We start from the raw sequence: 13,768 nt of genomic DNA, 5'->3' as shown, positions 1-13,768 counted from the left end.
GTCATATCAATTACCTACTCTATCGCTTGTATATTAATATACACTACACTTTAATGATACAATAAATAAATAAACTCACACATACACACATATGCATTTATAACATTGATTGTGTCTAATGTATAACATGATAAAAAGCAACCGTAAAATGAAAAAAATGGAATATAAATTTTAGTACTCATATTAAATTTAATGTAACTGNTTTTAGTACTCATATTAAATGTAATGTAACTCGAAAAATATTTGTTTAAATGAAAAAATATAAGATAATTTTTTTGTTTATAATTGTCTTTTAAACAACTTTTGTACGAAACTTTTTTTGTAAGTTAAATATTGTTTGAGAAAATTAAAAAAGCTCATATTTTTGAACTTTAGCGAGGCTGTAAAAAAAAAGCTCAATTTTAATCAATGAGGACTATTANAAAAAAAAGCTCAATTTCAATCAATGAGGACTATTAGTATGTCATTATACATATTTTAATTCAACTATTAATAAAACAAAATTTGGTTGGGAATTTTTTAAGAAATTTTTCCTTTGTTGACTGGCCTAGATGTCAATTTTAAACTTGTAATTGAGCTAAAAGTTATGGTAATATATTCAATTTTTTTTACTATAAACTTTCATAAATCTTTATCAAAAATTTTTCATCAACTTTAAAGAACCAAAAAAATAGGTTAAAAATGAAAATTTGGACTGATTATTTTTAACATATTAAAAATCAAATCAGTAATAATTTGAAAACAATTTTTTTTCATTTAATTATTTTTTATATGTAATTAGTTATAATATAAAAAATTAGAACTGATAGATGAAGTTTAATTGCAGATTTGAAAACAACGCGAAAAGTTGATTTAGAGAAGTATATTTTTACTTCTGATGAAAGTTCCTTGTAGTCCAGTGCATTTATTTATAATAACAAACAGTTTTTATTGAAAATTATTGTATCAAGCCCTTTAAATTTTTATACACGTAATATACAAGCGATAAAGTAGGTAATTGATATGACACTATATTGTTTAAACCCAACTAAACGCTAAATTGTACATTCCCAAACAACAATCATATTATGTCAATTGCCACCGGAATTTCTGGTAATCTTTTTCTTTTTCTTTGCCTTAATCCCAACTACTTGGGGTCGGCCACCCTTATCCTAAGCTTCCACTTGACACGATCTCCCACATCTTCTACGCTCACATCAGCTGTCCTCAAATCGCATTCAATAGCATCCCTCCATCTCTTTTTTGGTCTTCCTCTATCTCTTCTTCCTTCAACATTCATTTCTATAACTGTTCTTACAGCTTTCGATTCTTCTTTCCTCATACCATGACTAAACAATCTAAGTCTATTTTCTGTCATCTTATCCACGATTGACGCAACACCTATACTTCCTCTTATATGCTCGTTCCTTATCCTATCTTCTCTAGTCACTCCACTCATCCAACTAAGCATTCTCATCTCTGCTACACTTATTCTCTGCTCTACTTTCTTATCAACCGCCCAACACTATGAACCATACATCATAGCTGGCCTCATAATTTCATACTAAATTTAAAAACTATAATTAGTATTTATTCATATATTATATTTTAAAATCAAAAACTACTAATCAGGATATAATTAAAGAAATAAGAGTTGATGTTGCTTTTGGAATAATCCATCAATTTCTCTAAATAAAACACTATCTACAGATTTTCATCGAAGCGTTGCTTATGATAGTGATTTTAATCACTGTCAGATATCATCTATACTTGTTCCATCTATGCCTCGTCCATACTGTGCCTCGATCCTACATTGCTACAGTTTTTTTAAATTGCACACTGAAAAAAAATACAGTCGATAATTTTTTTATTGTAAAACAAAAATTTTTGCTTTAACAACAAAATATTATTTTGGGCTGTATATTAGCAATAAATTTGTTGATATTACTAAGGTTTTTTTTTCAGTGCATGATAAAATACTGTAATAGATATTTAGCAATTATTATAGTTTCATTTTATTTATATTTTTATAATGATGATTTTTCTAATAAACCACATTATTATGGGAGATGATAAAGATAAAACACTAATACCCGTATGTAACATTGACTCAAAATAGTAAAATAGTAGGTTGCGCACGTATCCCTTTAGGTTTAATTGACTAACCGATAAGTAGTATTTTTCAATTAAAATCAAAAACATCAATTTTTCCCCTCATAGACAAGCCTATAAAAGAGCGATTTCTGGCTCATTCGTCACCTTATCTTTTCTAAAAATCTTGTCATGCAGCGTCTCTGCACCAGACTGTTTCACGATTGTGCTCTCTCGGACTTAGATCTAAAAGTATTTACCTAACTACAATGTAATCAACATGGAAGACTTAGATTGTCTACCGTTATACAAACTATTTTGCTCTACGAAACCATGTTGTGGCCGACACATGAACAACTATAAAATGTGTAGCTTGAATAAAGCATTATGCTTAAAGCAATGGTTGACTTACAACTCTTGACTGTATGAATTAAAAAAACATTTTTTGTAAAACTAATACATTTATTGTGCATCGCAAAAATAAATAATTATTTACACATATAAATAAGAATTTTTAAGAATAATTATTTNTTATTTACACATATAAATAAGAATTTTTAAGAATAATTATTTTCATACTTTTTTCCACACGCTTTGTCAATAAATATATTACCTTTATTGAACAAAACCCAGACGCATTTGGGAGACCATCGTGCATATTGGACGCACAACGCTTATTGAACACACATCACTCACTTTACTAGTGCACCGTTTTAAACTACAGTAACAGCAGCAATAGCACAATAGCAGTGACATCAACAATGAGCAGCAACAGCATAGTAGCGGTAACAACAACAATAACGGCAGCAACAGTACAGTAGCGGCAACAACTTCTAAATCAGCAGCGGTGAAACAGCGACCAGCGGGAAAACCCACGGAATTGGTATACACGCACTCACCCCTTAGATCACCCACAAACAACGTGAGTTTTCCGCATTCACTGCGATACGCGGTTTCTTCCCGGCCGTCATTATGTAGACCGGTGGCTTGGCGGGGGGGTATTTGACATGGCCCGCGTCGCTTCGTTATAAACAATGCCCCGCGACTCGTGCCACCTTTATCAGCCGTCGCCCTACTATGAGTATTTGACTGACCAACACCGCGTGTTATACGCTATGGTGCAAAGTCCGGCATATGCCGCACGGCCGACGACGACCCACCGCAAATGATGCGAGAGTCTTCCTCCCGTTGTGAAAGCGACAACGTCGACCAACTGATCCGCACCAGCGCACCGTCGCCTACAACGCTGCTAACCATTTTGCCGTCCAAGGATTACGCCGGACATCGCGTCGTCGACGCCAGCGAAAGTGCCGCGATATTATGCGAAGATTATTATTACTGTGTTTATCTTATCGGTTTGTTTTATTTTTGTTAAAATAATCTGTTGTCGCTCATTTAATAAACGGCCTACGGGTCTCTACCCTCAAAACCAGTGTCTACCAAATTTTTGCGACGTAATTCGTGTCATATTTTCTTATTGTAGGCACTTTCATCAATGACAAATCTATCAAAGACTCTTTTTCATTGTTTGGTAGTGTTCTAGGAAAATTAACCAAATCCAAAATGAATGGGTTTCTTACCAAAAAAATTCAGAATTATCTTGTTTAAAATATTCATCACACGTTGTTTTTAGCATTTTACAATGTTGTTTTATCAGTTGTGCAAAAGAGTGGTGGTATTTGACGAGGTTGTAAGACACAAAATTAAGTGCAGGTGGTTGAAGTGGAGGAAGCGTCTGGCGTCTTATGCGATAAAAAAATTCCACTGAGGCTGAAAGGTAAATTCTACAAGACTATAATAAGGCCAGCTATAATGTGTGGTTCAGAGTGTTGGGCGGTTGATAAGAAAGTAGAGTAAAAAATGAATGTAGTAGAAATGAGAATGCTTAGATGGATGAATGGAGTGACTAGAAATGATAGAATAAGGACTGAGCATATAAGAGGGAGTATAGGTGTAGCGTCAATCATGGATAAGATGAGGGAAAATAGACTTAGATGGTTTGGTCATGTTATGAGGAGAGAAGAATCGGAAGCTGTAAGAACAGTTATAGAAATGAATGTTGAAGGAAGAAAAAGTAGAGGAAAACCAAAAAAGAGATCGAGGGATGCTATTGAATGCCATTTGAGGACAGCTGATATGAGCGTAAATGATGTGGGAGATCGTGTGAAGTGGAAGTTTAGGATAAGGGTTGCAGACCCCAAGTAGCTAGAATTAAGGCGAGGAAGAAGAAGAAGAAGACCAGTTTCAGTGTGAGACACTATATTTTTTTAAGTATGTGGAATTTTATATATATTAAAAAGTAAACTTTTTTTATAAATGAGCGCCTAAAGAATCTACTTTATTTTTTAAACAAAATTAGATCGTCGATTTTGCTACATTCTTCAATGAAACTGGTGATATCCCTAAAGTACTGCAGGGTGTATTCACAATATTAAGATAATTTTCTAAACTACTATAAAATCAATTACTGCAACTACTCATATTTAAATTAACAGTAGTTTATGTAATATTTTAAAACACGCCTTGCTTTGGAATTATTTTAAAATTTAGTTATTGTAAAATATTAATATTCAAAAACCATAATAATTTTTAATTATTCTAATAGAACACTCAATTTTTTATTATTAAATAAATGATTTTGAGAAAATAAAAAAATAATTGAATTACACAATGTGTTATGTATACAAGGAGTATTTTTTTTCAAATATTTTATCAATAAAAAATATATTACTTAAATAACTAAAAAAAAAAAAAATTTTTATTTAAGGACATCGAAGTTATACGGGTATAATATTCATAGTTTTTAGCCGTTTTATCTATACAAAGAGTATTTTGTTTTTTTTCAAATATTTTATCAATATAAAATATATAACTTAAATAACTAAAAAAAGAAAATTTTTTTTAAAATTTACAAAATTTAAATATAATTTTTTTTTATTGGTTATTAATAAAAAAAGTTTTATTTGGAATAAATACTCTTAAAATCCTACTAAATTATGGTTCTGTTCAATGGCAAGAAATTACCTCATAATATTGTAATTATCTAGAAGTGATTATACCTATTGTAAAATGTTAGCCCAAATTTTTGTATGATCTAATTGAGAAAATTACGGATCGATAATAATCATTGAACCAGTGTTTTGGAAGTTATGAACATGTTATAGAGTTGACTGGTGGTGTTTTTTTTATTAATAGTCAGTTATAATCCGCACTCTTCCTCTCACCATAATAAAAATTGTTCATAACTTATGAAATACTAGTTCAAAATTTGTTATTGTTTGTCATTTTTAAAATTTTATGATTAATATATTGAAAAACCTGTATCTAAAAGAAAAAAAAAATATGATTTTTTATATTTCATTTTATTAAATGGATTATAATAAATTCATCACTTTTTATCAATAAACAAAATAACAAAATTTTCTATTAAACAATTTTAACAAAATTTTGGAACAAATTACTATTACAGTGGTAACATTGTTGTTTTTATATTGTTCTAGGATTTGTATTGTATTTTTTTTTGTTATTATTAATGTAAAAGTATAAGTAACGCAAATTTTTTTAATATACTAATAATAATATTGCTAATAATAATGAATTCTGTTTTTTTATTAAATATTTAAAACATGCATTTAAATTAAATTAACACAATTATTGTATATGTTAATGGAACTATGAGAAAAATTTAGCACAATAAAATTAATTTAAAGATACTTATTAAATGGTTCCATACCCTTAGGATATTCAATTAGTTCGACTGAATCATCTTTCAATTCACAATTGACATCTAATTTTAAAATAAAAATTAATTATTAAAAAAAGAGTTGTGATATCATGTTCTATATTGAATGAATAAAACAATAGCACATTATTTTATAACTGTAGTGACATAGTTCAAAAAAAAAAAATGTCGATTTTTTACGAATAATGCGAAATTTAAACTTTTAAACATTTTGATTTCGCGAGGGGGGTAAACGATAATTTTATTTATAACTAATAAAAAAATTATCTACAGAACTAATTATTTTTCTATGAAAAATTGAACTTAATTATCAATTATAGACATATTATAAAATATCATTGTAAATATTCTTTATTTTATGTTTTGTGTACTGCCCAGCTAATAGACTACAATAAAAAATAAAACAAAACATTTAACTGTGCTATTTTGTATTTTATAAGAGTAAAGAATATAATATGTTATATATTATATAATGATTAAAAAGTAAGGAAAAGTGTATTTATTCTATTTTTTTATAACAAATCTCCTGCCTTATTAAATATTATAGATTTTTTTTTACTTATTTTATTTTCTACAACCAGTTCATATAATTAAAGCGTTTTATAACTATAATGTATTGAATATAAATTTTAATTATTTTGAACTTCGTATATATCGCTAAAAAAATATTGTAGTTTTCCATATATTATGAACAAAGTATTATGGATGATTATATTGTTTCCTAATTCTAATAACATATTATAAAAGAATAAAAGTATTTTAATAGATCATAAAATCATTACTTTCTTGTCTAATGTCTTCCTGTTTCTCTACATTATTGGTATGTAGAATCGAAGGATATTTTGTAATATCTAAACATATTAAAATGGTTTTTAGGTCAATTTAAAACTTATTTAGATTAAAATATAATGGTACTGTAAAGTTTTGGGGAAACTTTAAAATTTTGCTGAGTTGCGGGGTCGCAGCACAGTATGAACTTGGGATAGTTAAGTCAAGTGTAGATGATATCTAGCAGTAACGCTCATTTTTTGAATATACTAATAATAATTAATTGTGTTTTTTTATTAAATATTGAAAACTTGCATTTAAATTAAATTTACACAATTATTGTATATGGTAATGGTAATAAGAAAATTAATTTAAATGTATTTATTAAATGGTTCCATACCCTCAGGATATTCAATTAGTAAGACTGAATCATCTCTAAAGTCACAATTGACATCTAATTTTAAACAAAAATAAATTATTAAAAAAAAGAGTGGTGATATCATGTTTCGTATTTATTGAATAAAACAATAGTACATAATTTTATAACCTAAGTGACAATGTTAAAAAAAAATTTCTATTTTGTACAGATAATGCGAAGTTTTCGCGAGGGTGGTAAACGATGACAATAACTATGAGAAAAAAATGAAGAAAAAAACCTTTTTCATTATTATAGTTCTAATTTATACATATTTTATTGTCTACAACCAGTTCATAGAATTAAAGCATTTATAATAATAATGTATAGAATAATAATTATTCTATTATTTTAAAACTATTTTAACTTTCGTTCAAATCGCTGAGTACATTTTGTGGTTTTCCATAAAATATGACACAACGTATTATGAATGAGTATATTGATTCCTAATTCTTTTAGCTCAAAAAAATAAAAGTATTATAGTGTATTGCAAAATTATTACTTTCTTGTTGAATGCTTTCTTTTTTCTCTACAACATTCGTATTTAGTAAAGAAGGATATTTTGTAAGATCTAGACATATTAAAATGGTTGTTAGATCAATTTAAATTTATTTAGATTAAAAAATAGTGTAGTATCAAGTATTAGGGGAACTTTACCATGTTGCTGAATTTCTTCTTGCGCATTTACTTCATTGATGTTTTGTATAAAATTTATTGTACAATTTTGTGCGATACCTAAATATGTTAAAAACAAAATAATTTCTAATAAATGTAATATTGCATAAATATTTGTACTTTGCTTGAAATCGGTANCATAAATATTTATACTTTGCTCGAAATCGGTAAGACGTAGACTAGGTAAAATAGTCTGACTTGTGTAATAATGTTGTTGATTCTCTTCTTGCGCATTTACTTCATTGGTATTTTGTACAAAATTTATTGTAAACTTTTGTGCGATATCTAAATATATTAACAACAAATTATTTCAAATAAATGTAACATTACATAAATAGTTATACCTTGCTTGACATTGGTAGGTGGTAGAGCAGGTAAAAAAGTCTGACTTGTGTTCCAGTCATATTTAAATCCAAGTTCAATATACTTTTTCATGATTGTCGTTAGGATTAAATTTCTAATTTTATCACTAAGAAAAATGAAAAATTCACGGTATTTTCCTTGATATTTTAAGTTATTAAATTCCATATTCCATATATTGCACAATGAATTAAAATCTAAATATTTTAGTTGACAATATAACTTATCTTCATCAAGTTTAAGAAGCCATGCGTATGATATTTTCGCAATAGTATCTAATACATCTCTAATTGAATTCGAACTGATTCTTAACGTAGTCAATAAAGTTTCATTTTGCTGTATATTTGTTAGTATACCACTTAAAATAAAACGGGTTCTTTTGAGGGTGTTCAAGGGATTATTATGATATTTATCTATTGCATATAACGCTCCTTTCATATATTTTGCCATGGGAACCATTTTAATCATTTTTGTTAAAAGTATTACTATACAATTGTGCACACTATCATCGCCAGAAATTAATAGACCAGAACAAGTTTCTTGTAATTTAATTAATGATAAAAATATTAAATTTAAATCATGATAGTAAGAACATCCAAGGAATATTGTTGCTTGCCGTATGAAATTATCACAATTATGTATTGTTACAGGTTCAATAAATAAATCTTTCAGTTCATATTTTTTTTTCCAATAAGTAATAAATTCGACATCATTTAAATTTTTCCATCCTGGTTGACGTAGAAAATTATTAATGATAGTCGCGTTTTCTGTTTTATTAATTAATCCTTCAATATGTAAAAAAGCGAAAAACATACATAAGTACACATGAATATTTAGTATTATTGCCATTTTCATTTTCGTAAGTTATCTATCTATTTTTTTATATCTATCTTCTTTTTAAAAACCGAATAGTTGTACAAAATAGATTTCAAACTAATTATGATATTAATAAAGTTTTTTATTTCCATACTAAAATTAAAAATTAGCAAATAAGCCGAGTATACAGGTGCAAATTATATTTGTATGTGACATTGGGAGGAGGTGTAGGATTGTTACGTTTTTAACATTGCGTGATTAAAACACAAAAACACCAAAAAATTTGAAAATTGATATTGTTTCTTTTGGAAATTTTAGATGGTTTACTTAGTTTCTTTTTAAATATGTTTTTTTAACACTGAAAAGGGGTATTTTTTTGTTAACTTTATGTGAGAGATAGTAGATTTGTATAATTTCTATTAACTATTTGGATTTTTTTGGAGTAAATAGTGTTTTAAACCTAGGAGTGCTCCATTTCCAATAATAAAAAAGGAATTTTTCCCACCAAGCTCGAAATAATATGTTCAATCTTATTTTTATCTATTAATTGATGATCCCAACCTATGTGAATTTGGAAATAATTAATTTTATTAATACTCATAATATGACTAGTAATACAATTGACACGGCATCGCCTTTTGCTCTAGGCCGGCGCTCACCCGTGTCTCTCTCGATATCAGCCGTTCAGCTATTAATATGACAATCGGTTGTCATCGGTCGTCTCCCCGCCCTTGACACTGAGATAAGGCCGCCGCCGAATATGGATTACCGATATTGCGCCCTGTTCCGTTTTCGACGTACACCTCAACTGGTCGTTCTTATTTTTTTTTGTTTTTTGTGATCCTCTGTGTTCTATTGATTGGATTACGAAATAACTCGATGACAATAGTGATTTAAATTGGAGTATATTAATTAATATTTAACTATTAATCATTATATATATATATATAATCGCGTACACTTGTGCGGTTGTACCATTTGTGGATTACGAAATAACTCGATGACGATAGTGATTTAAATTGGAGTATATTAATTAAGATTTAACTATTACTCATTATATATATATATAATCGCGTACACTTGTGCGGTTGTACCATTTGTGGATTACGCAATACAATATATTAAATATAATAGTATTAGAAAAAAATACTTTTTATCAAGAAACAATAATTGTCATAATAACAAGTTTGAATTATTCAAACTTGAATCAGTATTTTATTTAGTTTATTTATTACCTAATGATGAACAAATAGCATAAAAATAAATTGTAGCTAAATTAAACAAAAATTTTTAATACTTTTTTATTAAAAAAAATAATCAGTTATGCAATGTCTCTATCTGTTTATGTGCATATAAATAAATGTGACAAAAATTTATACATATATTATAATGCCATAAATTTGATAAATTTTCGTCTTCCGATTTTTTTATTCTAATCAGTAAAAATTAACTCAATAAAATTTGTGACAAATCCAATAACGTTAAAATATGACAACTTACGGTCAAAGTTTGACTTAGACAGATTTTATTTTTTAGAAAATTATTTACTATATTCAATAATTAATAATATATGATTGTGTTGAAGCTTTAGTGGATTGTCATATTGTTCGAAATGTTTATGTAACTACACTATATAGTTACAACCACGATCCTGTAACTATCGCTCTGAAGGAAATACTTGCCCTCCAGAATATACGTAATCCTACAAATGTGGTTCTTTAAAAAGAATGTATGGGTATATTAGATATCTAAATTAAAACAATATTATTATACGTTATATTTATAAAAAATTTCAGTTGTTATCATTATTTAACAGGAAATTTTTATGTTAGTACATTCTTTCCTGCAGTATATAAGGTGTTTAGTCAGTAATGAAACGGGTTTTATTGTTCTTATGGTATGTAACAATTGATTTGTTTCCTTACTTACTGAACACTCTGTATATTTTAAAAATGTTTTTTTAAACTAACAGGTTTAATCCTTTCATTGTTCCAATGTCGTCAATTTAAATCATTGAAAAATACATTATATCAATAGATATAAAGCATAAGCAAGTCATACTAGTAATAGGCATTAGATAATTAATTAAACAATCGGTAATTGAAGACTTCAAAATTCAGATAATTAGTAAGAATTTGACACGGCACCCCCCGTCGCTCTAGACTGGCGCTCACCCGTGTCTCTCGCGATATCAGCCGTCCAGCTATTAATATGACAATCGGTTGTCTCCCCGCCCTTGACGCCGAGATAAGGCCGAGTATGGATTACGGATATTGCGCTCTGTTCCGTTTACGATGTGCACCTAACTGCTTACTCGAATCCGTGGCTGTGTTTTCTTTTTCTGCCTTTTGGTTGGTTTTCTTTATGTAACATTTTAGTCGACTGTTACGCGTCATCCATCAGTGTTAGTGAAATATTAGCAAACGCTAAAGTGAACTAAATATATCTTGACACACACATATTAATATTACTTATCGGGTACATTTTGTGTACACGCCCAAACGTATACTGGATACGCGTCAAGTGGCTCCCCGAAAGGAATCTCAACCGACCGAGAGAAGTTAAGGTAAGAGGCTTTGAGCCGTTTCAGTTTTATTTCTAATTATATTAGATTTTAGCTTTAACTTGAAACGGTGAAGTCTTCCTTACAAATTTGATATTTCATATAGTTATTTAAACGGATTTCACTGGTGACAGCAGTGAATTTTTATCTGGGTTATTCACAGTTACGTGTTAGCGGGATTAGATTTAGCCTTGTTTCTGGGAAAATTTTCTTTTATAAAAATAAAGTTAGAGCAGTTTATCTAATATTAATCCACCGTAAGTATTATCGTTTAAAGCGTTGGTTACAGTTTGTTATAAAGACCTTATTGATATCAACAAGAAGTGAATTTCCGGCCGATAGTTACAGTCTTTTGGTAGATAAAAATAGTATATTTTCGTCTGACCTTGTCAAAGCGGCCGATTCCCAGGGAACCGTTATTATTATTGTTCATTCGCTGCCATTACATATACGGCGGCCCCGGACCATCTTATGCGGTGATTATTATAACAATAGCAATAATAATAATACTTGTTTTCTACAGCAGTAGTAAATTTGACCGTACACGAAGATATTGTTTATCTCCGCTATTATAGTAACATACATTTGATTATTTAGTTTTGTAAACAAACATAATAATCGGGGTCAATATGTCGGGGAAAACATTAGCACAAATGAATTGCGCTGAATTACGTCACGAATGCGCTTTTAGACAGCTACCATGCTACGCGACGAAACCCAACATGCTAGTGATGCTGGAGGAAACATACGTAGCGAAGGGAGGAATCCAGCTACTGAAATTTTACCGCCCCGTACGCCGCTCGATAGCGAAATTCCTGTCGCTAGCGCACGCGGAAGAACAAGTCGGGCGTGATCCGACAGAACATTCGCGACATTTCGAATAACGCGCGGATCGAGGCACGGATGACTGAATTAGAAAGGTCGCTCTCGCGTATGTCAATGGAACAGTGACAGATTTCAAACATGTTGGAGTGAATCAGTCAAAATATGCTGCCGTCCCCACATGTTGCTGTACAACCGACTATTCGTCAAGCTAACGTAGAGCGAAATGATAGTCGACGATCGGACGTCGGTCTTTCAATGATTTGTCGCCTACACGCAGCTCGCGGTCTGTATTGGTACCTTACCACGACCTACGCACCGTACGCGTCTGCTTACCTGAATATTACCTGAGGACCCACGGGAGTTTCTAGACAGAGCGGAGGATCTACTTTGTCAGGGCGGTATACACCCAACCGCGTGGGTGAACATCGTCGTCCCGTTTCTGAACGACAGGGCAAGTGATTGGTGGCGAGCAATTAAATTAAATAATATGCCATGGGTGGAATTTAGGTCCGAATTACTCGAGGAGTTCGACAATATCGATATCAGGACTGCGCTCGAGACGGACTTAAAAACGACGCGACAGGGCCTCTGACAAACGTTACTTTATTATGCAAAAAAAAAAAAATTCGGACTTTATTTTAACTTCACCGTGAAAATGGCTACTGAATGCTATTATTGTGTGAAGATTCTCGATTTTATTTTTTACATTTTTAACTTTATAATGCTATGACATATTGAAAAGTGTATGGATCAACATTATTTTTTTATGAGAAATAATATTTTTTAATAATCCCTTTTTCATTCGACATACTTTATCTTAATTAGGATATTAATAAGGAACTAGCAGAACATGTAGCTTTTGGAATAATCCACCAATTTTTTAAAATTAAACACTATCTAAAGATTTGCATCGAAGCGTTTTTTTTTGATAGTGATTTTAATCACTGTCAGATATCATTATACTTCATCCATCTATGCCACGTCAACCACTGTGCCGCGACCCCCCTGTGCTGGGTTTTTTTTACTTGTTTGTTTTCTTTTATCAATTTTGTATTCGGTACCGTATGGTGAATATACATTCCATTTCCTACTTTAACACCGGTCCGACCCCTACGGTTGAATTCACTGGCAACCTTTACAACATTTGCGGCACCACCGGCCAATGCTCCTAGTGCCGACAGCCCGGCAAAAATAGGAATTAATGATAACACTCCTCCGCTTTTCGGGATATTTATTATGCGAGGTACGTGCATGCGACTCGTCTTGATCTTGCGTTTGGCTGCAAGCAGTGCTTTTTGTGCTGTAATTTGTAAATTTGGCACAACTTTTTAATTTTTTTTTTTATTTTGAATCCCATACCAAGTTTGCGTTTCAACTTCATCGCATTTGTCACACCCCAAGCCACTGCACGTTCTGATAAATTCACGTCCTTGGCACGCACTCGTTCCAACGTTTGGTGTTCTAAAATTTTATCGGCGTGATGACGGTCCTTAAGAGAATTACTTTTGGCGTATGCCATATCGTGTTCACGACA

General features: G+C 30.3%; 1 protein-coding gene across 17 annotated transcripts in view; it reads right to left on the bottom strand.

Annotated features, from left to right (window-relative positions):
• The window catches only part of LOC126895332 (uncharacterized), a 104,220-nt gene that overhangs the window by 76,881 nt on the left and 13,571 nt on the right, over positions 1 to 13,768 (bottom strand). For 3 of the 17 annotated variants that reach the window (XM_050667071.1, XM_050667069.1, XM_050667077.1), the window contains 3 exons: positions 7,824 to 7,955; positions 7,653 to 7,730; positions 7,498 to 7,566 (listed from right to left, as the gene is read on the bottom strand). The exons of 10 other annotated variants lie outside the window; for them this stretch is intronic. In XM_050667071.1, coding sequence (XP_050523028.1) covers positions 7,498 to 7,566; positions 7,653 to 7,730; positions 7,824 to 7,955 — 279 coding nt within the window. Of the gene's footprint in view, positions 1 to 7,497; positions 7,567 to 7,652; positions 7,731 to 7,823; positions 7,956 to 8,014; positions 8,681 to 13,768 lie in introns of all 17 variants that reach the window. 4 more of the 17 variants (XM_050667087.1, XM_050667086.1, XM_050667070.1 and 1 more) reach the window with 3 other exon arrangements.

This window comes from Daktulosphaira vitifoliae, unplaced genomic scaffold (assembly GCF_025091365.1).
Source record: "Daktulosphaira vitifoliae isolate Bord-2020 unplaced genomic scaffold, ASM2509136v1 Scaffold_1, whole genome shotgun sequence".
Lineage (NCBI taxonomy): Eukaryota > Metazoa > Arthropoda > Insecta > Hemiptera > Phylloxeridae > Daktulosphaira > Daktulosphaira vitifoliae.
The sequence above is the reverse complement of the archived record's forward strand: the minus strand, read 5'-3'. Positions and strand labels throughout refer to the sequence as shown.